Raw genomic sequence first — 26,468 nt, forward strand, 5'->3', positions numbered from 1 at the left:
AAGTGGCACATTACCAGAGGCTTCCTGGAGAAAATGCCTTACCCTAAAAGAGCAATGCTAGTGCAGGAATTTAAGGCACAAGCGTGGGTGTTACTGGCAGGTACACCCTGCAGAACTGTCAAATCAAAGCTTATCGCAGATGAAAGGCAGAAGGCACAGGTCCTCTCCCTGGACCTCCAAAGGAACTATGTGTTCCTCAGGACTTGCATCCAATCCCATGCTGACTACCCCACTCTCCCCTCCTCTGGGAGGTAGTCCACATTCCAGATTCCTGTGTAATATGTCCCCTTACCCACAGAGTGGGCAATATCATCTTTGTTTATTCATACCTGCCTCATCCCACAATGGGCTGGAGCTCTCGGTACCACCCACTAGGTCTATGGGTGATTGTGCTGGATCTGTGGGGTAATTCCATTTTACTCAAATGCCATAGGGAGAGAAAGACCTCTCTTCACTGCCTCTGGGCTCAGCCTGGGCTTGGCAGTGTAGGAAAACAGCTGCAACACACCACGCCAACCCTCTCATGTGACCAACCTGGAAAGAGAGGTCTTGGCACATGACACCGACTGGCACGACCACCTGCACTTGTGACCCCAGCGAGGCTGAGGCTGATGAAGGTTTGGGAAAGATCCTGAAGAAGCCCCTCGGGAGAGGCACAGCTCTGGTGGCACGGAGTTACTTGCCTGCTCTCTGGCTCCCATCCAGATTCCAGAATATTTACCAAAGGCCTCAGTATTTTGGGACTGTCCACCGGTAGCACTCCCCAAAAGCTTTCAAGCTGTGGGCAGGTAGGCAAATATGAGCAGGTGAAGTTTATTTGCTTGGTGTCAGTTTTATTGTATCAATATTTCAAGCAAGAAGAGAGAAATGAGGGGGGGTGGTAAGACAAGAGGACACTAGAGGTGGGGCTCTCACCCTTAGGCTGTTTTTCTGGAGGAAGCGACTTTTGCAAGGACTGTACAAGGTCTTGTGCAGACAAGAAAACTGACTAAAAGGCAGGCCATTTAGGCTGAAATGGTGAACATATTGCTTGTCAAAGGTTGCAGGGACAGACATACATATGGGAGGCTTCCTTGGGACTAGCAGAATTTTCTAACTCTATTGTCCTTTTGTAACTTTGAATGGCTTGCCTAAACTCACCTCATCTCCAATTATAAAAACTTTATAATTCATCTTGAATTATAAAGCAATTATAAAGACTTGTTCTACTATCTCACAGAGTGAGGTGAGAACTAATTGAGGTGACATAGATGCATACACTTTGTAACTAGACCGTGGTTTGCAAATGTTCATATTTTTGCTCTATTTTTACAGCTACCTAGCTGGTGAAAAGGGCAGGTAGGAAGGGCTAGGGAAATTCAAGATTAAACATCAATAAGAAATAGTACTATTAAAAGTAGAATCAGGTAAAAGGGTTCAGTGGTATGGTGAAGGGTAGAATTGGACTTTTAGTGGTGAGATTTCACTAATACCATGATAATACCAATACTACAATTCCAATACTACAATATCACTATTGTAGTATATACATTTGATTTAAAATGATGCACACTTGAAACTTATATAATGTTATAATGTATGTTATTGAATAATTTTTTTATCAAACAATTTAAATTTTTAAAAATTAAAGAGAGAAGAAATAATACTTTAGTCAGGCAGTGAAAAGCAGCACAATATCAACAGGAATTTGTGAAGGAGGGAAGAACTTGAGCAAAAGCCAGAGGGGAAAAAAGCCAGGAGGATTATGGGGGGGCCCTACATTTCTAATTGCTGGGGCTAGGGGGCAGTTAGAGTCAATGTTAATAAAAGAAAAGGCTCAAAGTAAGCTGGATCAAGGCCTTGAGAGCCAGGAGGTTTGGGTGGGTGATGGAAGTTGTTAAAAATTTCTGAATGACAGATTCACATTTAAGCTGTTGGAAGATACCTAAAGCAGCAACATCTGAGAAAGGAAACAGATACATCCCCCTTCTGGACTCTATCCCTGGATGTGGTTAGTGACACAAAGGGGCTGTGGACTCCCTGTCCTGGAGAGCGGTAGCCAGGCCCAGGTTCTCCCTCCCGGCTGGAATGCATTATTCTAGAGGCTTCTTTCTCTTTGTCTGGAGTTTGTAAATGATCTGGTTTCCATCATTCCAGGCATAGAGCTGCTTATCTCGGGGGTTGTAATGGATCACAGAGTGACTTCTGGCCCGCCGGGGGAAGAACAACTTGGGCAGGTCCTCTTCATTGATAGTGCCCAGTGGGTCATAGACACAAGTGATGCGATGGGGGCCATGGCCACCAGTACTGTAGACCACGTAGAGAACTCCACACAAGAGGAAGGACGCCTCAGCATCCTGGCTTCTGCATGGAGTATGCCACGAGTGCTCCACTCCCAGAGTGCCAGGCTCAATCTTTGTGAGAACCAAGTGGCCAATACCTGGTCCCGAGTGGACGGCCCAGAGCCCATGCTCATCCACAGCCAGGTCGATGTAAATGGAAGGGGAGTGCTGGTAGACCGGAGCTCGCCCCGCCCCTCCTGGAAGCAGCAGTTGATCCTCCACAGTCCTCTTCTGCAGATTATATTTGATGATCTCATTAGGAGTCCCTTGCCTATGAAAAAATAGAAAGCCTTTGTAGATCACCTGCCCTGTTCCCTGCCAGGAATGTGTTAGGATTAATTTTCGGGGGGCTGGTTTGCTGCTGTCCTCCACGAATGCCCGTATGTTTGCAAATTCCCAAACAGTGTTGTTTCTGGATCCAACTAAGAAATAAACCTTTGGAGAGTTGCCAATAACATCTTTCATCCAAGACCCATCCGTGTCTGTAGTCCTCTTCACTATTTTCAGGGACTTTATCTCCATCAGCATATTGTCACAGGCTGGCCAAACAGGAGAAAAAAAGGGAGATTACTTGATAAACATGACGTGTCTGCCTTTCTCACACATTGCTTCCTCACCCCCACCCCCTGTCAGCATTTAAAATAAAATTATCACACAGAGATATCCCTGATGAATTATTACCTTCCTATTATCTTTTATTTCTCCTTCATTCATATGAAGGAGAACTATTTCCTTAACTTGTAAAAATGTTCCTATATTAAAATACAATTCTCCTGCAATTAGGGATGCTTTTCTAGTTAACTCTCTCTTTCCATCATTTTATATAGCTCAATTTTCCTACAGTAGCTTATAGTCTATCTATTCTACCTCTCATTTTTTCACTTCACCACAACTCCATAGAAATTACTCTTCAGAATATTACCAGGGTTGAGGCCTCCCTGATGACTCAAGGGGTTAAGTCGCAGCACTATGAAGCTATCTGCAGCCACCACAGCACAAGTTCGATCCCTGGCAGGGAGCTACCCACATGGTGCAGCAGACCTCTCCTGCTTTGCCTGCTGCTCCCCTCAGCAGTGTATTTCAGTAGATCCACCTGTTTTGCTCCCCACTCTGTCTCTGGTGAATCCTCTCACACTTTGCAATTCTGGCCTGTACCCCAGTTCTTGTATGCATAAATTAAAATGCATACATTTAAAAAAAAATGTTAGCAGGGTCTTTGCAATGAAAAGTCTGACCTTTTATGTCCATATCTTACTTGATCATCCTTGATCATGTCTGTGATATGACAGTATTGCTCAGTTCCTCCTTGGGATTTCTTTTCCCTTATCTTTGTGTCACCACTGTGTGTCCCTCCCACCAGTTTCTTCTGCTTGTGACAGAGACAGTATCTGTGTTCATCAAATACCATTTCCTTTCCTACTTCCCTAGTTACACATTTGCAACCGCCTTTGTAGTTAGGCTGCATCCATGGATCTGCGGTTTGTTGATGGGATGTAGACAGAAGTGATGTAAGCCACTGCCACCTCGGTCTTTAAATATGCTGTCTCCTGGAGGACCTTAGAATCTTGGAATGCTCATGGAGACCATGTTAAAAAGATATATGGGCTAAGATGTCATTAGTTCCACTGGTCATTTTGGAAAATGGTTATAATTTTGAATTATGGCCTTGTTGTTGGGACTGCCCTGTTAGGCAATGCTGACTTCCCTAGAAGCCTGAGGAGCCCCATGGGTCTCCCTCAAATCCTGCTAACGTCTGCCTTGTGGGTAGGAGAAAATGGTCTTAGTCCTCTCTCACTGACTGCTGGAGGTGGGGTGGTGGAATGAGAATCTGGTACATAACTTCTCTCTGAGGACAGAAAGAATCCTTCCAAATCCTTTCACAGGCTTTGATATAAGAAACCGGATGTGCTAATGGGTTGTCAATTTCTTAACTATTCTGGTTCTTCAGGTCAAGGCAGGCCATCTGGAGTCAAAGAAAAAGACACGGGGTAATAGGAGTGAAACTGGACACAAGAAAGAGAGGTATACAGCCAGGGAAGGCCCAATCAACCATCATCCATCAATATCATAACTTCTCTTCTCTCCTCCAGCCTCCATCACACCTTCATTCTTGCATGGAGATCTTGCCTCTTATTTCACTAAGAAAACAGAACTATGAGAGAACTATGGCATCTCTTGTCTGGTTTATGCCATGGTGTCCTAGGCAGGGGTCACACATCCACTCTCAACACCCACAGTCCATCTCTGCAGCAGTCTCAGGGAGCTTTTTAAGTGTAAGTTGAGTCACAGCACATGTCTAGCCAAAGCTCCCCAGCGGTTTCCTAGCAACTCACAGTCACATATAACTGGAAAGTAAAAACTCAAGCTTTATTCTGAGTTAGCTAGGAAGCTATTGGGGAGTTTGGGTCAGTCATTATAGCCTCATGGCTTCCTCCCTCACTTCCTTTGGGTCTATTTTCAAATGTTCCCCTGATCGTTAAGGCCTTTTATGACTACCCTATGAAAAACGGCAGCACTCTTTTCCAGCTCTCCATAAACCCTTTACACAGTTAATTGTTCTCCATAGTGCTTATTATCTTCTGACATGTTATGCATTCCCGTTTGTTTATTATTTCTCTGACTGCTCTCTATAGAACTTTAAATTCCATGAGGAAATGTGCTTTGACTTATGTTTCATTCACTGTTGTATGTCATGGCCCTAGAATAGCAATTGGCACATAGTAGGACAAAGTTGCTGAATAAATTAATTTCCCAACCACCAAATGTACAACCCATTGCACCAAATCCTCCCCTCCTGCTCCCTTTACCTTTGTACTGGATCTCATCCCCTTTAACCTACACAAAGATTTAGCACCTGAAATGATCCCCTCTCTACTGTCTCAATAGTTTCTCCCTCACTACTGGATCATTCCCTTCAGTAATCAAACAAACAGGCTGTAAGATCATATATCCTGAATAAACTTTCTAGAGTGGTCCCATTTCTCTATTCTACTTTATATTCCACTTGAAAGGAGAGTTTTCATACTTCCAATTATCCCCTAGGTCAAACCAATCAGCTTCAGTTCTCCACTAGTCTAAACTACCCATCTACACCAAATCAGTTTTTGTCAGGGTCATCACCAACTGCCATGATCCAAGGATCAGTTCCCAATCATCATCCTAATAAACTTCCTGGCAAAATTTAATTACTTGATTGCTACCTCCCCTTGAATCTTTCTTCTGGAACCCCCCACTTTCCTTTTGTGTATCCTCTCATCTTTGGAGACTTTTTCCTTTGGCATCTGCTGCTGGTCCCTGCTCATCTTCACCTCACACCTCTTCTCTATCCACAATGGCTTTCCAAGTCATCTCACTCACTTGGCTCTGCATTCATGTACATTCTAAATGATGACAAATTCCAAAGGTGTATATTCATTCCCTTCTGATGTCTACTCTGTCCCAAACTCATTTATCAGACTGCTGTTCAATGTCCCCAAGTGGATATCTTCAAACTTAACCTATTCAAAACAGATCTCTACTCCTACATTCTCTGTCTCCCTGCTGTCTCTATTTTGGACAAGAGTCATCAGCCAAGTTTCTAACCTGGAAGTCATCCTTGCTTCCTCTCCTTCTATTCTCCCACTGCCAACAAGTTCTGATGGTGAAACTTACCTTGACATTAGGATTTTACACTTAAAATGCTCACATACCAATCTCTCCCTCTCTTCCTACCTACTAGTCCCTTATGCGCTGAGAGCCCCCATCTCTTGCCTAGACTCCATAGTAGTCTCCTAACTGAGCTCTGATTTTATTCTATTAATAGTTTACCAACAGAGAGCTAACAGGCGCAGCAGACCTCTCCTGTTTCACCCACTGCTTCCCCACTCTGTCTCTGGTGAATCCTCTCACCCCCTGGCCTCTCACCCCTCTGGCCTGCACCCCAGATCTACGCAAAAATAAATAAAATCTTTTTAAAAAATAGTTTACCTACAGGATATTTTCTGCAAAGAAGTACCAGTCATCAGTTTAAAAGCATAATATCGTTTACTAGCTAAACCCTTTCTCCTGTCACACTTGGAATAAAATCTTAACCCCTTGCCCATGCTAAGGGACTTGCATGATATGGCCAGAACTTGTCTCTGGGATTTTATCCTCTCCCCTCTTCCCCACACTCTCAGTGATGTGATTGCATTGGCTTTCTTGATATTCTAGGAGGTGCCAAGTTTATCCGCCTCAGGGTTCTTGCATTTGCATTCCTTATGCCTGTGGTGTCTTTTTTCTTGATTTTCCCCCAGGTCTGCACCTTCTTATCCTTTAAATTTCAGTTTCAATACCATCTCCTTAAGAGGCTTCCTGTGACTACTGTGTCTAAATATGTCTTTCCTCAATTATCCACTAGAGCATTTTTCTTATTTCCTTGAGATCATTTAACTTACTCTGTAATTATCATATGTGTTTTATCTGCTCCCTTACTGCCCTTCTCCCTCACTAGACTAACACTGTACAAAAGCAGGGCATCTGTTTCCATGTTTGTTATTGTTCCCTACTGCCTGACACAGAACTTTGTGGCATCACTAAATATCTGTTAAACTAATGAGGAAAATAGCTTCATTCAAGCAAATGTTTTTCTAGGGTCTAAACAGTGCTGCACATCCGGAGTTCTGACCACAGACCTTCCTTAAGTAATAATAAATTGCAAAGTACTTTAAACCTTTTAAGATACTTTCAAATCCATTATTTCATTTAAAAATCTGACACAAGTCCTCATCAAGGGAATATGTGGGGGCAGGAGTGATGGGTGGGGGGTGGGGGAAGCAACCATAACTGGGAAGAGTCGAGGCCTGAGAAGGCCAATCCTTTTGGGGGGGTTTGGTGAGTGGGTTCCTTGGGTCCCTTTGGGGATGATTTTGGCAGAGTCCCTATTCAGTGGCACAAGGCAATTTTATTAAGGAAAAAGATGTTTGCATAAACAGTCAAAGGCTAATTTTAAAGGGGCAAGTTTATTAGGAAAAAGAGATGCCTGCATAGACACAGGTGAGCTATCTTAGGATAAGGTCTGTACTTGGCCAGAGCAAGGGGTATCCTTATATATAGTGTTCTTTGAGAGACTTCATTCCTTTGTGGATTTTCATTGCCTTGGGGTTGCACTGGGATGGTTTTCTCTAATGACAGAGAATCCTTTCTGACCCCACCTCCGCTTCCTAGAAACTTCCATAGCAGGTTTAACCACTTGTTAACCATCCCTACTCCCACCTCTGGTTTTTGACCTTGTGAAAATTTCCAGGCTAAATTTTCCTACTATAAACTTTCACACTCAGTGGTCATGTCATCCATGGCAACTCCCAGATATCCACACTCTGTCCAGAGCCAGTTGAGAACCTTATGCATTCCAAGAGCAGCTAACAGAAGACCCCCACTGGGCTGAGCTTTGGGAGCTGTAGATGGTAAGTGGAAGAGGGAGGAGTGCGCTGCCGTTCCCAGGGCCCATCTCTGCCAGAGCCCAGTGTACTCATTTTCAGTTTCGCCAGATGAGTCTGTCTCATGTAAATGCTCTGCTCTCCCTGCATTCTATGGTGGTCACAGAGGATGAGTGAATATGGGAGCATAGATATGTTTAATGGGGAAGAGGAGGGGCCCATGGGCTCTTAGAGAAGGTCATAAGTTGTTTTCCAATTGATGACCAAGCACAAGTGATGGAGGACAAGACTAGAAAGACTGGAAAGGAGGTGCCCCAAGTCCAGAACCTGACTCACAAGGAGGTGGAGGTAGAGGGAAGCAACATGACCATAAACCTAACCATAGAGGTCGTGACCCTTGGGCACCAGTGCCTTATCATGAAGCATAAGGCCCAAGCAGGATCAGACTGCTATAGGGAGTGGAGCACAGACCTGATGGTAAAGATATAGAGATTGGGCCAACCCTGGAATCTCTGCTCCCACCCTCGGATCTCCGGTCCCATCCTGGTTTTGCATAGTTGTCCAAAACTGGAAAATCTAACAATCTCACCACTCGCAAAGATGAGCCCCTCACACCAAAAGAAGAGGATAAAAACCTCATGCTTCCTCCCCAAAGGGCAGCTCTTCCTGCCCGCTTGTGTCTATGCAAGTGTCTTTCACTGTCCTATCCTTTTTCTAATAAACCTGCCTTTTGAAATCATTAACGTCTCTGCCTCATGGAGAAACTCGCCTGGGGAACTCGCTGTGTGCCGCTGAAATGGGAGCTCTGGTGACACCTTTCCCAGAGTGAACCCAGGGACCCGCAACTCTACAAAACACCATCACAAGGACTGGAGAAGTTAAGAAATGCCTGCGTATACATATAATATGCTTGTTGCTGTGATAGGTACTTTATTTACCATATTTAGTTCTTACAATAAGGCTAAGTGGTAGATATTTTAATTTCTATTTTCCAAATTAAAAAAAAAAAGACTTGTATAAGTTACTTGAATAAGTCATAATACAGCTGTGGGGGCCTCTGAGCTGAGTCTGAGGAGGAGGTAAGGTCAGCCAGGATACCTTGGCCAGGCACAGGAACATGGGGGATGGGGATATATATGGGGGTGAGGAGTGGGTGAATGTAGGTGTGCCTGGAGAGGAACAGATAAGGGCAATGGCTATTCTGGCACCTCATCACAAATTGATGTGATACTTGCACTGACTAGGAAGTCCCCGCATGCCCATCTTCCTGGGTGGAGTTAGTGGGCTTGCAGCCCAGCTACAGCGGGGCTATCTCAAGGAACAAAGCATATTACTTAGAGGAAAATGTTCATTTAAAATATAGCAGAAATTACACACTCTGCTTTTTCCTTCTATTCAAAGTTAGTTCTTGGAGAAATAATAAATAAGAGAGTTTTGCTAGATAGCTTTGATCAAGAAACCTAGTTCTATGAAAAAACAGAATTTCCACCATGGGCTTCCTTCCTTCTGCATCTCCTATCCCTCCCCTTTGTAGATGGAAGCTGGGGCTGGGAGTGGGGTGAACTGTTTCTATTTCTCTCTGTGTCTCCTGACAAGTCCTTTTAGCCACAGCTTTTCCAGCTATAAGGAGAGGAATTGAGGCTGGATCTTTTCCATAGTTTCTTCTAGATGTATAGTGTATCTTTACAAATTCCTCTTTTTTAGAATTTGGGGAGAATATACTGCCAGTGCTTGAGCTGAAGGATAAATGAAAATACTCTCTTGTGCGTCCCTTGAGAAGAGATAATTTGCAGGAGGAAAAGGTTGAGGAAGGATAGTAAATAAAATTATAAACTTTGAGTCAAGCCAAGATGCAAATTATTTAACAGAAACAATGGCATATGAGTTTCCAAGCAAACCAGTGGAGGGAAAAAAAAAACCTGTGATTTCTCCTTAGGCAGAATTTCAGGCAAGTAATTAGGATAGAATTTGGCCCAAGGCCTCACAGTGAATTCACACACAAATATTATTTATTGGAATCAGTTTAATACTTTTTTCTTATTTAATGGCAACACCCTCCACTGAGACTTGTCCTTCTATATGGGAGTGACTCAATCAGAGTGATGTTTTAAAAACATCAGAATGGATGTTGGAAGTGAATAAACTGGAGGCAGGGTGGGGAACTGGAACACCAAGAGACTGGTAGAAAATTTCTATAAGTATAATCCAGATGAAAGAGTGATGGGCAAGGAAAACGAGTATGACATCAAGAGGGAGTTAGAAAAAGAAAGATGAAGTCTTAATAACTGAGTGTACTGCGGGACCTGTGTGATAAAACAGACTCAAGGATGGGGGTTGATAGAATGCATGAGATAGCAGCAGAGAAGGAAGAGCAGGTTTGTTTGGGAAGAAGAGTGATAGATTCATTAAAAAGAAGAGCATTCCTGAGTGTGCTGAGCAATCGTGAGTATTTTGATTGCCTCTTAAAATATTGTTCTAGAACTTGACTTTTCAAACTGAATTATACTCATGTGAATAAACATTTGTCAATACCTATCAAGGGACAAATACAGTGTTAGACTTTGCTATGACTAGGCCACTCCACGCAAGAGTGACCCCTCGCAAAGAGAAGAAGACTCTATCAGGGCAGTCTCTGCACAGGCTCGGGGCAGCACTCCCACTGCCCACCTGTGACTATGCAGGTGACTCTTCTCACCAACTCTCTCCCTCTGCAGGGCAGCAGCCTCCTGCCTCCTGCCTGCCTGTGACCTGCACCATGTGGGGACTTCTCTTCACTGACCTCCCTCAGCAGAGGCAGCTCCCCTCAAGGCTGCCCGCCTGCAACCATGCAGGCCTCTCTCAGCAAACCTGTCTCTTTCAGGGCAGCTCTTCCTGCCCACTTGTGTCTATGCAGGTTTCCTTTATTCTCCAGTCCCTTTCCCTAATAAACCTGTTCTTTAAATATAAGCAACATCCCTGTCTCATGGAGAAACTCACCTGGGGAACTTGCTGTGTGTCACTGAAACGGGAGCTCTGGTGACACCTTTCCCAGAGTGAACCCAAGGACCCCACATTTCTACAAAACTACAACACTTGTGTAAGAGTGTGATAGCTATAGAAAGGGAAGGTTCCGGGTTCCCTGCCCCATCCAAGGAAGTATGGATTTGAGCAGCAAGTTGAAGCTGGAAAAACCTCAGGAAAGGCTGGAAGGGAGAAGGAGGAAGACTAGAAAAAAGAAAGAAGAAGAAATGGAGAGATGGAGAAATTAGAAGACTGGAGGAGGCACATGAAGCAGAGAGACAAGTGAAGAAGCTTCTTGGCCTTGGACCTGTATGAGGGACTTAGGGGACATGGGAAAAGAGACTTGAAAGAGACAGAGATGTGGGTGAGAAACCCGTGGGGAGCTGACAATGGCAGCCTTTATCTTGACGGGTATTTTGAGTTTGCTCTTTTCCTTCCAGATTTTCCTGACCCCTTCTGACCCTTTCTTCTGGTTGACCCAGCCAGAAGTTGCCTTAGACTTGTGGAAAGCTTTCAGACCTCAGTGGTGAATCCTCCTGGAGGTAGCAGGAATGGGAGAGAAGATGGGGCTGCATGAAATACTCCCAGCCAGTTTCTTTATCTGAAAAGAAGTCAGAATAGTATTGTAACAGGGTGGTCCCCAGGAAAGGGGGAGGTTCCAGGTCCTGCCCCACCCAAAAAAGGAGGGTGGAGCTGAGCAGGGAGAGAAGAAGCTGCAGAGGAGACTGAGGAAGGAAGGAAGCAGGATGGAGCCAGAAGGACACCTGGAGGAGGCGCATGGAGCCGAGAGACACGTGAAGAAACTGCGCTTGTCTTTTGGTCGTGGACTGGGTGACACAGATGTGGGTGAGACCCGTGGGGAGGTGACAATGGTGGTTTTGTCTTGATTTTTATTTTGCTCTTTTCCTTCCAGACTTGTCTGACTGTTTTTGAGCCTTTTCTGTGGGTCCCCACTGGAAGATACTTTATACTTGTGGAAGGCTCTGGGGCCTTGCTCTGGGCCAATCCTGCTTGGGTGGATTTTTACCCACGAGGGGACGGGTAACTTTGGGTGCTTGATTTAGAAACTAGATTCTTTGCCTTTCCTGTATTGTTTCCTAATTGTGTTAAAGTTCCTTCCCATTAAAGTCTCATATGTTTTGTGTTGATGCGGTGGATGGCAGAACCCATTTAGAGTAGACAGGATTGTGGGGTCTGGGGTGCATTTCACCTTGCACTGTAACAGATTCCACCTAGCAGGGCAGTCCTGGTCATTGGACAAAATAACAGAGAGTGCAATCTTTGCTTTTGAATAAAATATTCAAGGTCAGAAAATACTGATCTTTCTTTGTTACAGGCACAGTGATAGACTTGAGGAACATAGCTAGAATACCTCAGGGTGCATGAAATATATTTTATGTCCTCAGAGTAAAAGGCCAGGCAGAGCCTAGAGCAGCAGGTGAATGGGAGGGCAGCAGTGGCACAAGAGGGAAGCTGAGAAGTGCTCAAAGATACTTTACTGGTCTGTAAACCGCTTTTTTTTTTTTTTAAAGATTTATTTATTTATGCATGTAAGAACTGGGGTATAGACCAGAGGTACAAGGGGGTGAGAGGATTCACCAGAGACAGAGCGGGGAACAGAACAGGCTGATTGACTGAAATAAACTGCTGAGGGTGTTACAGGGCAGGGAGAGGGGCAGCCCAAAACCCAACCTGCCTATTCTATATAGGGTTCTGCCATCCGCCGCATTAACACAAAAAATGAGACTTTAATGGGAAGGAACTTTAATACAATTAGGAAACAATACAAGAAAGGCAAAGAATCTAGTTTCTAAATCAAGCACCCAAAGTTACCCGTCCCCTCGTGGGTAAAAGTCCATCCAAATGGGATTGGCCCAGAGCAAGGCCCCAAAGCCTGCCACAAGTCTAAAGCATCTTCCAGTGGGGACCCACAGAAAAGGGTCAGAAACAACCAGACAAGCCCAGAAGGAAAAAAGCAAAATCAAAATCAAGATAAAAGCTGCCATTGTCACCTCCCCACGGGTCTCACCCACATCTGTGTCACCCAGTCTACGACCAAAAGGCAAGCGCAGTTTCTTCACGTGTCTCTAGGCTCCATGTGCCTCCTCCAGGTCTCCTTCTGGTTCCATCCTGCTTCCTTCCTCAGTCTCCTGTGCAGCCTCTTCTCTTCCTGCTCAGCTCCACCCTCCATTTGGGTGGGGCAGGGAACCTGGAACCTCCCCCTTTCCTGAGGACCACCCTGTTACAAGGGGAGCAGCAGGTGAGACCGGAGAGGTCTGCTGCGCCATGTGGGTCACCTCCCTGGCAGGGGATCAAACTTCTGCTGCAGTGACTGCCGTTAGCTTCATGGTGCTGACACTTAACCTCTTGTGCCACCAGGCAGGCCCCTGTAAACCACTTTTACAATAAAAGTAAATACAATATTCATGATTTTGATCTACAAGCAGGTATTTCTTTCATAGAGAATGTTATTTCATGGAGAATAACAAAGCAAATTATCAAAAGAAAAGCTAGATGGGCTATAAATGGCTTTCTTTTTGCTATTTTATGGAGTTTGCAGGAACCTGTGGATTACAGTTGACTCACTCTAGCAAGATAACTCTGGAGCAATTCAGGATCAAGTCCTGGAATAGGGAGGGGCCAACAACAGGAAGATGGATTAGGAGGCTGTTGCAAAAATCTTGACTGGAGATGAGGTGAGAGCAGTAAGATAGAAAGAATGAATGTGAGACCATCAGAAGGAAGAACCTCCTAGATATGGTGACCTGTCAGATGAGGGCCAAAGGGATGCTTCTGAGATTTCTAGTTCAAAAAACTGGAATTCTGGAAATGAGAGAATAAGGAATGCAGAGGAGTTTTGTTTAAAAAATAAATGAGGGCAGGGAACTTAAAATCAAGGGAGTGGGCAAAGAAAATCCATGCTTTTTGGCCAGGTTTGAAAGAATGATCTAAACCCATCTGTTTGTGAGTAGAAATCAAATAGTGACCAAGAGCTTTCAAGTATGTCCTATGAGAAGATCAGAAACAGCTTAGCGTCTATGGGCAGGCATCTAGTCCCAGAAATCTGGGCTCCTACCTAGAGTGATTCTGTGGCAACCTTGGGGATGCCCCTGGCTCTCTCTAGTCTCTCCCTCCTGTGCACACTCAATGCCCCCTACTGCCGGCCCTCTCTGAGGGCCGTCACAGCCTGACGACCTTCCTAAAATCTCTGAGCCCTGGCATTCCTGGCTTATCTGTCTTAAGCAGAATGGCACAGTGGGCGAGGTTTGAGTGTGTAGGATCAGCTGCCTTGGCTTGAATCTTGCTCTGGGTCTTGCACAAATTGCTTGACTTCTCAGTGCCTTGATTTTCTCATCTCTAAAATGGAGGGTGACTATAATTCCTATCTCACTGGGCTGTGAAAACTGGATGATAGTATCTAACAAGATATAGAAAATGCTTAAAGATTACCTGGTACATAATAAACACAAAGAAATACTGCTATTCAAATTATTTTCATTCTCTACACCTTGAACGTGTGAACTAGCTTATCATGAAGCAACTGAGCTGGGGCCTGGTTCTTCTACCTCTGCTGCCCAGCTTCTTCCACCTGAGATCTAGGCAACACTGAGCCTCATCATGTGCTCCACGTGCTACTCACTTACTTGAAGTGCCTTTTATTCTAGTCTCCATTTAATTAGTGCTTTTCCAACGTTAAACCTCTGCTAGAGTTACTTTCCAGATTCCAGAGGTCCCCTGCCATCTCCATGGCAACCCTGACTTACTGCTGCCTGCTGCTGTGCTTCTGTGACACCCTCCAGCACAGTCGCTGCTGGGCTCTTACTCTGGGCTTGTTTCAATACTTCCCCACTTGACCATAAGCTTTTTGAAGACAAGGATGTTATCCATCCAATGTGCCATCTCTAATGGCCAGCACACTGCCGACATATATCTGGGATTCAGTTAGACACTTGTTAAAGGAATGAACAATGAATGGATTACAAGAAAATGAATGGAGGGTCACCCCACTGCGGCCATGAGCTATCAGTTCTCACAACGCCAGGATCTCCTGTTGGTCTCCGTTGTGTGGGAACTGGAGATCTCGTAGACTGCAGTCTCCCCAGATAAACAAGCAAAAGCAGTGCTGCATGCATGGGCCTTTCTGGAGCCAGCATCTGGCCTAAGGGGCTCTCCAGGGAACAGCACAGGAAAAGCTGTACACATACCTCTGGTGTTGCTGGCACCACAAATGCAGCAACTTCTGGTGCATGTGAGTGTGTATGCACGAGTGCACCTGCACCATAGACTAATCCTTTCCTTTGTGTTAAATAATCTACAAATTAGAGTCAAATATCTCTGATTATTTTGTTCTGCTCATCACAAACTAGTGGACCTTGGGAATTGGCACACAGATATGTCTTATTTGGCTTCCAGTGGATTTTCACTTTGCTTTTTTTTTTTTTTTTTTTTTGCTTTGTTTTTAATAACTTTGAATATGAGGCAGGCACATTGACACCTGAATGGATCCCAAAGGCATTTAAATTTGCAGCAACAGACTTTCTTCTTTGAAACATGATCTAACAAAAGATGTGAGCTATTTAATTCAGCAGGGAGAGGGTTACTTAGGATAACATTCCTGCACCCTTGCAACAAAAGAAACTGGACTAAAACAGAAAATCAAATCAAATCTGCTATAATGACTTCTTTTCACTGCCTTCAGACTTTTTCTTTGCAAGCTCTTTTTAAGTTAAAAAGAGGTTAATACTCTTGTCCACAAAAGATTGGAGCCTGCTGATTCTGCCAAAGACTGTTAACTGGATAAATTCTCAATCTGAATATCTAAGGGAAGGTTGCTTTGCCATAAGCCATCAAGTGCAAAGCAAAAATTCCTTTTTACTAATAAAAGTTATAGAACAAAAGACTTGGGATGATTTTTAAACTTAAGTCAGATACTATTCAAGTAACTTTCACTCACTTCATTTTAAATTTTGTGTATATGTGTGTCTTAATATCCTGAAAATTTTCCCTAGTCCCCAAACAACCCTGGGATTGTGTCCCTCACATGAATATCATTTGGGAGTCATCTCTAAATAAAGGTTGAAGGCCTCCCTGGTGGCGCAGCGGGTTGAGCACTGTGCTGTGAAGCTATCTGCAACCTCCACAGCGCCGGTTTGATTCCTGGCTGGCCAGGGAGAATCCCACATGGCGCGGCAGACCTCTCCTGTCTCGCCTGCTGCTCCCCTCAGCAGTGCTTTCAGTCCGTCTGCCTGTTCTGCTCCCTGCTCTGTCTCTGGTGAATCCTCTCACCCTCCCTCAACTCTGGTCTGTACCCCAGCTCTTGTATAAATAAAAATAAATCTTAAAAATAAACAAATAAAGGTTGAAGTCTTGAGAACCGTTCTATAAGAAATGGTGTAATTATAGAACAACTCTATCCTACTAATTATCTTCAGTATTTGGCCCTTTATTGTTGCCCAAGAAATATCCCTAGAAAAAATAAAAACTATTTGAACTGATGTTAGAATTACTTGGAGGTCTCCTAAGACACAGGCTGAATTTTCCAAGGAAGTTGCATCATCTTCTCCCTACAGGTTTTCAAAAAAAACCCTCTACTACAGAGTATATGTATGAATAAAATCCTGTGATGTGCCCTCTGGCGACCCCTGCCTCACTCATATACTCAACATGTCTGTCCATGCAAAGCTTCAGACTTGAGACTTAAGGACTTAGTGTTGAGAGCCTTCAGGTAGAGGTTGAAGAAAAGAAGGTCAGCACCTGCAGAGGATGGTGGTACAGGCAATCAGCCATACCAGCTGGGCCAACCAGACTAGTGCACTCAGGTAGGCAGAGTTATGCAATAGCCCTCAAGAGACCCACCCTTGGTCTCATTCCCTGCATAATGCCCTCCTGCAAGGGCCGGGCCCATGAACATGATAGGAAAGCACCTTTCAGGGGACATAAGACAAAGATGAAAGGAGTCTGCAGTTATCATTAAGGTCCCAAATCAGTTAATTTTGTTAAAGCTGTGATAATGTTACCCAGCATTAGAAAACTAATACAGGCAGAGTTACTAACAGAAATGGCCCACAAGTGGGGTAGGTGTACAGTAGGTAAAATACAAAGCACACATGGTAGGGGAATAAATGGACATGCCAAAGTCGATCTTAAGACAGAGAACTTCTGAAAATTATAGGTCAGGGAGCACTAATCACATGGTTGTGATAGTTTACAGGTTTGTCTTTCCTTAAACTAAGCTCTGAGGGACTTTTGCCATCAGTATTTCTTCTAGAGACATTACAGCCTCCTCCAGGGGAGGCCTATGAATACAGAAATGAGGGTGTCAGTGTGTTCATGGTCTAGTTGAAGAATCGAAAGCACACAGACGTGTGTGATCAAGAGCACTGATGTTCACGGGAGGACTGAGTGAGGTGCTCTAGGAATACAGTGGAACAACTGCCCGGTGGGGGAATTCACGGAGAATCCACGGTAGTTTTGAATCATAAGAGGGGGTAGAAAAACATTAGAATACACTTAGGTATATTTTCATATTGTAACTGCATATGGAGAAATTAAGGGCGGAGAAAAAGAGAGTGGAGATGACTTTGGGCCACTTCGTGAAGAGTCTTCCCCATATAAAAAGCTAAGAGATTTGAGTTGACTTTTTGGCACCGATAATTGGCAAATGACCAAAAAAAAAAAAATTACAAAAAGGGGTAGTATGATCTAGTTTATGTTGAGGGAAGCAAACAGATCAGAGAAGATAAGACCCTCCCCACCTTTCCCCTACGTATCCCCCTTCGCTCCTTTTCAGAGGATGGTTCATCTCAAGGCCATGTTGAGACCAAAAAGCATCACTTATTTGACCAAGTTGATCAGCTGCATCACCCTATAGATAAGGCACCTTCCTCCTTGTCTGCTGACTAAGAGATAACATGTCCTTTTTTCTATCCAAGCCTAATAACCCCTCTCCCTGGGCGAATGGTCCCCCAATCCATTCATTCATTTGCTCACTTGGCTATTTACTAAAAAATATTTATTGAACATAGACACTATTCTAGGCATGAAGAATACAGCATTGAATATGCCATGCAGGATCCAGGTTCTCATGAGCTGGGGAGGCAGAAAATAAGCTGTGACCAAATGAATGAACCAGGAACTGAGTAATATGTGCTCTGACAAAAATAGTAATGAGTGTTGCAAAATTCCTCTCAAGCTTCTTATCTCAACATGTTTCCTACTAACCACCAATAATAAGCCAAAAACCTGGAGAAGTATCCTAAATTCATCCTTCTCACTCACTTTTCACTTTTATTATCAGCCACCAAGTCATACCGACTCCAAATTTTAATGGCTCTCAGCACCATCTTCTCTCTTATCTCGCTGGCGCAATACACACACCATCACCCATTTCCCACTCCCGTGGGTGTGTTCTCTGTCTAGGTTTGTCCTCTTCATGTCATGCATTGCAAGGTCTTACATTATATGGGTCCTGCTGAATTCTTCACCTTGTCTCTACACTCACCTGCCCCCACAGCTTTTACTCACTCCATGTCCACATTACGTATCCTAGCAACACTGACATGATATATCCACCCTAAAAGTGCTCTCTGCTCATTCTTCTTTAACTTCTTTGTCTACAATGCAGATCTAGTGTCATCTCGTTTTGGAAGACCCTTCTATCCTTTGAGTTCTTTTAATAAGGATTACTTTGAAAAGATAGGTGAAACCTTGGGCACAATGATGACCCTCAGGTTGTGCCTTAGTTCCCTGGTGGAGCTGCTTGCTCCTATTTGGGCATAATTACCATATACATAAAGTTACTCCTACTTGCAATGAAACCAATGCAGAATACCAACTCTGAGCTGGGGGACTTATCTCCCTCATTGTTTTAATAAGATGGACTCATGCCTGGAAATTTCCCTTCTCATTTATGTTTTTGCTGGTGATATTTGTTATTATAATTTGAGTTCTTAACCATTATTCTTAATGGCCTGGAAGTGATTCTGATGGATTACAAGAATGGCAACAAAGCCCCTGGATATCAACATCCTGACAGTACATATGATAGTAACTCACAGCAGTGCCTGGCCCTGAGGGGTGCTTGTTGCCATTTCCAATTTCAGACTATTGCCTGGCACATCTGCAGCTCTCCCTGCTCCTCCCACGCAGGGCGTCTCTACCACCCCATGGCTTTCCCTGGGAGGCTCTGGGACCACACAACTCAATCAACCAAGATCTCTCAGGAGAAGCCCTTCCTGGGCTGACCCCTGACACCAAAGCCCTGACTTTCTATGGGGTCTTTAGGATATCCCTGTGAAAGTCAAAGCTGCTTTCTGAGACTGGAACTTCCTTCCAACACCTGCGCCCTACTGAGGAGTCTCTTCCAGCACATGTACACACGGATCCAGTTCTGACCCTTACTCCATCCTCCATCAGCCCCTACCGGTGCTGAGTCTGTGTCTGTGAGTGTGAAGGTCCCTGAGGGGGTAATAAAAGATACAGTTCTCTTACTTGCATTCAGCAGACTCCTGATCTTTTTATCTTCTTCAGCTTCTTGGGCCAGCTTTTCTGCCAGTGTCTTGTCTTCTGATTCTATGCACACGTCAGCTTCGCGCAGGTACTCCAGGTAGTCGATCTCCCTCTGGGCGCGTTCCACCCTCAGCGCCAGTTGGTTCACCGCACTCTTATACTCGCTCGTGTAGGTCTGACATCTTCCCAGCAATACCGATATGTTTTTTGAGAACTCTCGGAAATCTTGCACATACGCCCTTGTTGCTCGTGTACATTTTTCCAGTCCTTGCTTCAGTCAGAAAATAAATCCCCAAATTCCTATTAGCTATTTAAACTACTCAAATAATACAAGTAACTATCAGTCATAGAAAAATATTTTTGAACTACAAAAAAATCAAAAGCGGGATTAAAAATCACCCAGAATTCCCTAGCTCCAAGTACTATTGATACTTGACTGTATCCATTCTCACAAGTTCTTAAATGTTTGCATTTAGTCCTAAATATATACATATATATTTAAAATGTGATTTTACTATGCGTATGTTTCATAACATATTTTTGACTTGCTGGTATATTGTGAACAGATTTCAATACCAATTAATATGTATCTATACCATAATTGTAATGATTTAGAATTGCATCAAATTGAAAATACATTATTTATTCCACTAACCTCTGATGGATGTTTTTTACTATTCAGTTTTTTACTATTCAAACAGTGAAGAAAAATCTTTGTATTTACATTGTAATGTAAATACATTTGTATTTCTCTAGTTATTTTCTTAAATTACCAGAAGGGAATTCCATCCCCAGAGACTGGCACGGGCCCAGCACATAGTAGTACTAGTTAAACACTTACCGAATGAGAGAATAAATGAATGAAGAATGGAAACAGGATTGCTGGGTCAAAGAGTAGGTATAATGGGCCTGCCTGGTGGCGCAAGGGGTTAAGCACAGCACTGTGAAGCTATCTGCAGCCTCTGCAGTTCCAGTTCGATCCCTGGCCAGCCAGGGAGCTACCCACATGGCACAGCAGACCTCTCCTGTCTTGCCCGTTGCTCCCCTCAGCAGTGTATTCCAGTCAGTCTGCCTGTTCTGTTTCCCGCCCTGTCTCTGGTGAATCCTCCCATTCCACCCTCCCCCTCCGCCCTCCACTCCCCACTCCCTGCACCTCTGGCCCACATCCCAGCTCTTGTATGCATAAATAAATAAAATAAATCCAAAAAAAAACCAGAAACTAACCTTAGTCATACTAAGTCACCTAAGTTATATCCATTAGTGTTCAAGAATGAGTTCTCGGGCCTCCCTGGTGGCTCAAGGGGTTAAGACACAACCTATGAAGCTGTCCACAGCCACTGCAGCACGAGTTTGATCCCTGGTCAGGGAGCTACCCACATGGAGCAGCAGACCTCTCCTGACTTGCCCGCTGGTCCCCTCAGCAGTGTACTTCAGTCAATCCTCCTGTTCTGGTGAATCCACTCACCCCCCCACATCTCTGGCCTGTACCCCAGTTTTTGCATGCATAAATAAATAAATCTTTTTTTTTTTAAAGAGTAGGTATACCTAAGGTTCATTTTGCAGTTTACCAAAATGCACTCCACAATAATTTATACTCCAAACAGCAGTATGCAAGGCTTAAGTGTGTTTGCTTTGAAGGGAAAGAGAGGAAGAGGTAGAGCAGAGGAGGGGGAGAGGAGAGTGGGAGTGAGAGTAGAACAAAGACAACTTTGTTAAGTGTCTGCCGCGGGCCAACAGTGGCTGCCACCTGGGACTTGGCTTCCTCAACCTGGGCGGGGAACCTATACAGATCATATCCTCATCTTTTTCAAATCCACATTCATTGCTAACAAAGTATTGTTCTGTATTTTATACTTTTGTCTGAAAACTCTTAAGTCATTGAGAAAAACATGCAGGGATTTGGCTGGTGCTAATCCCAGGGCAAGGTGGTGCCAAATGCAGAGGGCCCGAGTTTGAGCATAATTCTGGCACCTTTAGAGAGGTGATACTGAGGAGGGGTGTCTGAGTAGAGAGCAAGGGAAGAAGCAGCAAGAGGCTACTAGCCTGGGGGCATTGCAGCCACTGCCTCCAGGCCTTAGTTTGTTGGTTAAACATTGAGAAAGGAGTCCAGCCTGCTCAGTGGAATTATTTTACTCTATCACAAAATGAGCAAATAATGTGGACTAAGAGTTTATAGGAAAATATAGGAAATAAATATTGGATATGCATGTCTTTGAAAGAAGATGAGTAATTTATCAAAAAAATTTTTTTTAAAGATTTATTTATTTATACAAGCACTGGGTACAGTCAGAAGAACGGGAGGGTGAGAGAATTCACCAGAGCCAGAGCGGGGAGCAGAGCAGGCAGAAGGACCGAAGTACACTGCTGAGGGGAGCAGCGGGCGGCAGGAGAGGTCTGTGCGCCATGTGGGACCCTCCTCTGGTGGCCGGGGAGCAGTTGGGGATCGAACCGTGGCCGCAGAGGTCGCCGGCAGCTTCGCAACCCAGCGCTCAACCGCTGCGCCACCGGGGAGGCCCTAATTTATCAAGATTTAACTTGTGTAAAAACAAAGCAATTAAGTATAAAATAGCCAATATCAAAGCCAGGGATGTATCCAAGGTGGGGGAGGGGGGAAGCCAAAGGAGGGGGAGTGTGGGGGTGTGTCACATTTGTCCTGGAAGCCTATCTATGCTGCAAAAATGTTGAGTTTTGCATTTTTTAATGAGATGGTAGCTGCAGCATATGGAAAAGAAGGCCCTAACACTTTCTCTAGAAATCTGCTATTTCTAAATCCAGTCCAGTTCGGCAAGTGCTAAGACAGCTCCTCAGTACAATACTATGAAAAGAAAATCTGAAATCCATTATCACCCCAATATAGTAATATATAGAAAACATGTCCAATTTTTAAAAATTTCTTATTTAAAAAATTGAACTATTAAATAATAACAGTTTGGACATTTACCACCATGCCAAGTGACGTTCTGAGTATGGATTAATTTATTAAATCTTGAGGCCTCCCTGGTGGCATATGGGGTTAAGCACCACACTATGAAGCTGTCTGCAGCCTCTGCGGCACGAGTTCAATCCCCCGCCAGCCAGGAAGCAATCCCCATGGCTAAGCAGTCTCGCCTGCTGCTCCCCTCAGCAGTATATTTCAGTCAGTCTGCCTGTTCTGTTCCCCACTCTGTCTCTGGTGAATCCTCTCATCCCCTTACCCTTGCATCTCTGACCTGTACCCCAGCTCTTGCATGCATAAATAAATAAATCTTTAAATTTTTTTTTAAAAAATCATTAAATCTTCAGAATAACTGTGGGAGATAAATTCTATTCTCATGCTGATTTTACAGGTGGGAAGAGCACGAAGTCCAAGCAGAGTGAGGCCCTTCTAGGGGTCTGCAGTGTGGACTCTGGAGTTGGTGCTCTAAGCCTTTAGACTGAAAAATTGCAAGTGTTCCTTTAGCAATGTAATTGTCATTTACAATCTGGGAGAACTGCATCCCAGGAGGGAGGGAAGGGTGAGTAGGATAAGGTGACTTCATGGGGAGGCCTGTTCCCGGGACCAGGGGAGCAGATGCACCTACCTCCAAGACTTGAAAGCGCTGGTAGATGTAGTGTACCATGGCGGGGTCCTGGGTGCCCATGGGCGAGGGCAGAAAGGCTGCGAGGAACAGAGCCAGGAGAGCAGAAGCTCCCTGGAAGGCCCTCATCGTCCTGCACGCCACCCAGGAGTGGAGCCCTCTTCTGCTGTGCTTCTCGAAGAAGACTCAAGGGCTCAGGTGGTGGTCTCCTGCTTTCTAGCTGCTGCTGTGGCAAATCCTTTAAAAACAGCCTGAGAGCAAAGCTTGCTTGTTATTCCACCAGATGCCTGACCTCACTTTGCAAGCTGGTGATCAAGTCCAGCTGTTGGCAAGCTGGTCCCTGGAGGCCTTGCAGGCCCACTGTGGGTAGAGAGCTCCCTGGTCCAGCCTCTGTTGACATCACCCTTGACACTCACTGACCCTTCCAGGCTAGTGGCTGCAGCTGTTTCCAGGTCTGGCGGGGTGTGAGTTGGGGTAGGGGCGAGGAGGGCTTCTCCCCTCTCCTCAGCTCTTTGTGTTTTACTTTTACTTTCCTCCTCCCTACTGGACTCTACAGGCCAATCACAGGCCTGACCCAACACAAGCCACCCCCAGCTTTTCAAACTTGGAATCTCAGTTTAGTTACTGGAAAAAATTCCCAGGATCCTTTTCCCAGAAGTCTTGTCGGGAGACCCCACCCCTCCTCCAGACTCTCTTTTGCATTCCTGCAGCTCTTAAAGACACAGCAAGGAAAGATGAACATTCTGCTCTAGTGTGGTCTCTGAACAGCTATTTCGAGGGGTTGATTGCTCCTTGGGGAGAGAGGGCCAGAGCCCTGGCCACCTGGGCTGGGAGTTGGAAAATCTGAGGATCCAGCTCAGACTGGGCGCAACTGTAGTCGCTGATGAACACAATATTGCTTCCAGAGTCAAACTATCAGGAAGTGAGCTCCTTTGTAAGGAAGCCCTTGAGTTCTCAGTCCCTAGTGGCAGAATTCCCTTCCCCTGTGACTGCAGGCCACAGTAACACAAGGGACACAATCCTGCAGGCCCCAGTCCAGTTGAAAATAAATCCTGTTCTTAGAGTTAGATGGTGAAATGCTCCACTTTTTCCCATTGGCAGCGCAGACCTTTGCTTATCTCAACCTTTCCTTCCACAGTGGGGCCAGGATACATGTGCTCCTTTCTCAATTGCCTGCCACAGGGGGGAAGGTCGGGCACAGGGACAGCACAGGGACAGACTCTGGCCAGGAGTCAGAAGACCTGGGTTTGCATTTGGTCTCTTTAGATTTTGAAAGACAGAATTCTCCACTGTGGCCTGTGCATGTCTTGGTCTCCGTTAGATGTCCCTCATTACCTCTCTTCCACGTGACTTTAGTCCTAACCCTCCCTACTCACCCACCCCCTTCGTAAAAGCACACACAATGCTCCTCCTTAAGAACAATTCCTCCTAGTTCTGAGAACCATTTTTTTAACTACTCCCCAAACTAGCTGAACTTGGGCTGATCCCTCTTCTTAAATGCTCATAAAAATGCCACTTGATTCAGCCCCCTTCCCCAGGTGAGAAAGCTCTTTCAGAAACTTCTCATTGTTGGCATTTTCAAATACAGTCTCATGCTAAAGGTGCTCTGGTGGATATTCTTCACAAGCTCCTCAGGTTCTCTAACTTTGAGATTATGAACTAAGTAGTATAGGTGCAGTGGAAGAAAACCCCAATTTATGTCAATTAGCTTTGGGGGAGCAACACCACAATCGTACTCTTGGTTTTCTAGAGCATGCTGCCGTTGTTTTTTACAATAATATGCACATTCAATACTAACGTTGCTTGAGCTTCAGTGAGAAGCTGTGGAGGCCTGGCCTGCAGCAGAGTCCTCAGGCTGCTTTCAGGGCTGTCATGTTACTTTGGGCTGGTCAACCACGGGTGAAACTTGCAAAGCACGTTGGGCGCCAAGCTGTTATAGAGCAACCCCGATATTAAACGGGTTCCTGGCTGTGGGTCCTCACCCGCGCGCTTTAAAGGGACTTATGAATACTCTACTACAGACACACGCAAAAGGTTAATAAAAGGTTTATTTACAAGAGAAAAGGAAATAAGGAAAATGTACAACTCAGGGAGAAAATAGGGAAATAAAGTCTTTAATGCGTCCTACCTGATCCGACGACCTGGAAACCCAAAGTCACTCTCAGAGCTGGCCTGACGCTGCGAGCTGGCCGAGAGCCAAAAATGGGGGACCCACCAAAGCCCACGTGTCTGCCTTTTCTATCCACCTGGCTGCTTAACCCCACCCTCAGGTCCCAGCTACCTTCCCTTTGGTGGGGATGGGATTTGGAGTTCCCAGTGTCTTTGGCTTTGACCTGGGGTGGGGGTGGAGTCCACAAAGCCTATATGGAATTAGCTTTGGGACATCCTTTTCCCCCTAACAATTTCTCCACATCCCTGGGGTGGGTATCTGAGAGCCTGACCTCAGAGCCTTCAGCCCAGACTTGCAGGCACTCCTCTCTGTGCCAGTGATCCAGGCCCACACGGTTCTCTCTTCAGTCACCAGCTTCATAGGGACAAGCCTGGCCTCTGAGCTCAACTGCCCACACTTGGTCTTGCTGAGCTTTTATTCTTGGGCAGCAAAGAGCATAGCCGGCTCCACTGACTCATCAGGGTTGATGAGCCATGGGGCCGGCCCAGAATGGAACATCCTTGTGCCCAGAGCTTTTGTAAAGAAAAATAAAACTCATTTTGGCGAGAGTCTCATCTTTGGCTGACATAGAGAGGCCAACCGTAGCCATATTTACTCAGAGCTGGCCTTTCTCTACGGAATGAAAAAGACGACTGGCTGAACCTTAGCCTGCAGTTGGGAAATAATCATCCACTTGGTTCTTTTGCCTTCCTTACATTTAACCTCTGATTGTGGCCCCTCACTAGGGAGGACAGTGACCAAGCATAGTGAGCCCCTTCCTTCCCTTTTCAGGTGCCGGATCCTTCTGCTTTTCTGTCCCAGTGTCCTGAGAAAGGAAAGTTAAACCAATTGACAGTCTTCACTCTGTCCTTAGTGTGGTCACAAGCAGCTCACTAGTCCTTGGTCTGTAGCCCAGCCCTGAGCTGACTGTTTTTCCAAAATGACCAGTCAGAACGGGGCATATTTGTGCTCAGCCTACTCAAGCTGACCTCATCCAGGTCCTGCTGGAACTCTTTGCCACTTTCATCATTGATGGTCCTTTTGCTGCTGTGCCTCCATATTAACTGACCCCCTGATGTCTAGAGCCTTTTCTACTCCCTTGCCCTTAATCTGCATCCTTACTTTTCTGAGAGGCTGGCAAACTCCAGGAAAGTCTGTGAGAAGACTGTGCCTTCTTAAGACAGAACTCAACTCGGGCCTCCCCGGTGGTGCAGCGGTTGAGTGCTGGGTTGCGAAGCTGCCCGCAGCCTCTGCGGCGCCGGTTCGATCCCCAGCTGCTCCCCGGCCACCGGAGGAGGGTCCCACATGGCGCGCAGACCTCTCCTGCCGCCCGCTGCTCCCCTCAGCAGTGTACTTCGGTCCTTCTGCCTGCTCTGCTCCCCGCTCTGGCTCTGGTGAATTCTCTGACCCTCCCGCGCTTCTGACTGTACCCAGTGCTTGTATAAATAAATACATAAATCTTAAAAAATAATAATAATAATAATTAAAAAAAAAAAGAGAACTCAACTCAACAGAACCCCAGCTAGGATACTAGAAT

At 45.1% G+C, this 26,468-nt stretch overlaps 1 protein-coding gene across 1 annotated transcript; it reads right to left on the minus strand.

The window, feature by feature from the left end:
• Positions 1 to 2,072: 2,072 nt before the first annotated feature.
• Positions 2,073 to 22,911, minus strand: OLFML1 (olfactomedin like 1; the record flags this gene model as incomplete). Its single annotated transcript, XM_084253514.1, has 3 exons — positions 2,073 to 2,860; positions 19,208 to 19,496; positions 22,786 to 22,911. The coding sequence occupies 3 exons, from the start codon at positions 22,909 to 22,911 to the stop codon at positions 2,073 to 2,075; spliced, it is 1,203 nt and encodes a 400-aa protein (XP_084109640.1).
• Between the last annotated feature and the right edge of the window lie 3,557 nt (positions 22,912 to 26,468).

This window comes from Talpa europaea, assembly GCF_964194135.1.
Source record: "Talpa europaea genome assembly, chromosome: 1".
In the NCBI taxonomy this organism is placed as follows: domain Eukaryota; kingdom Metazoa; phylum Chordata; class Mammalia; order Eulipotyphla; family Talpidae; genus Talpa; species Talpa europaea.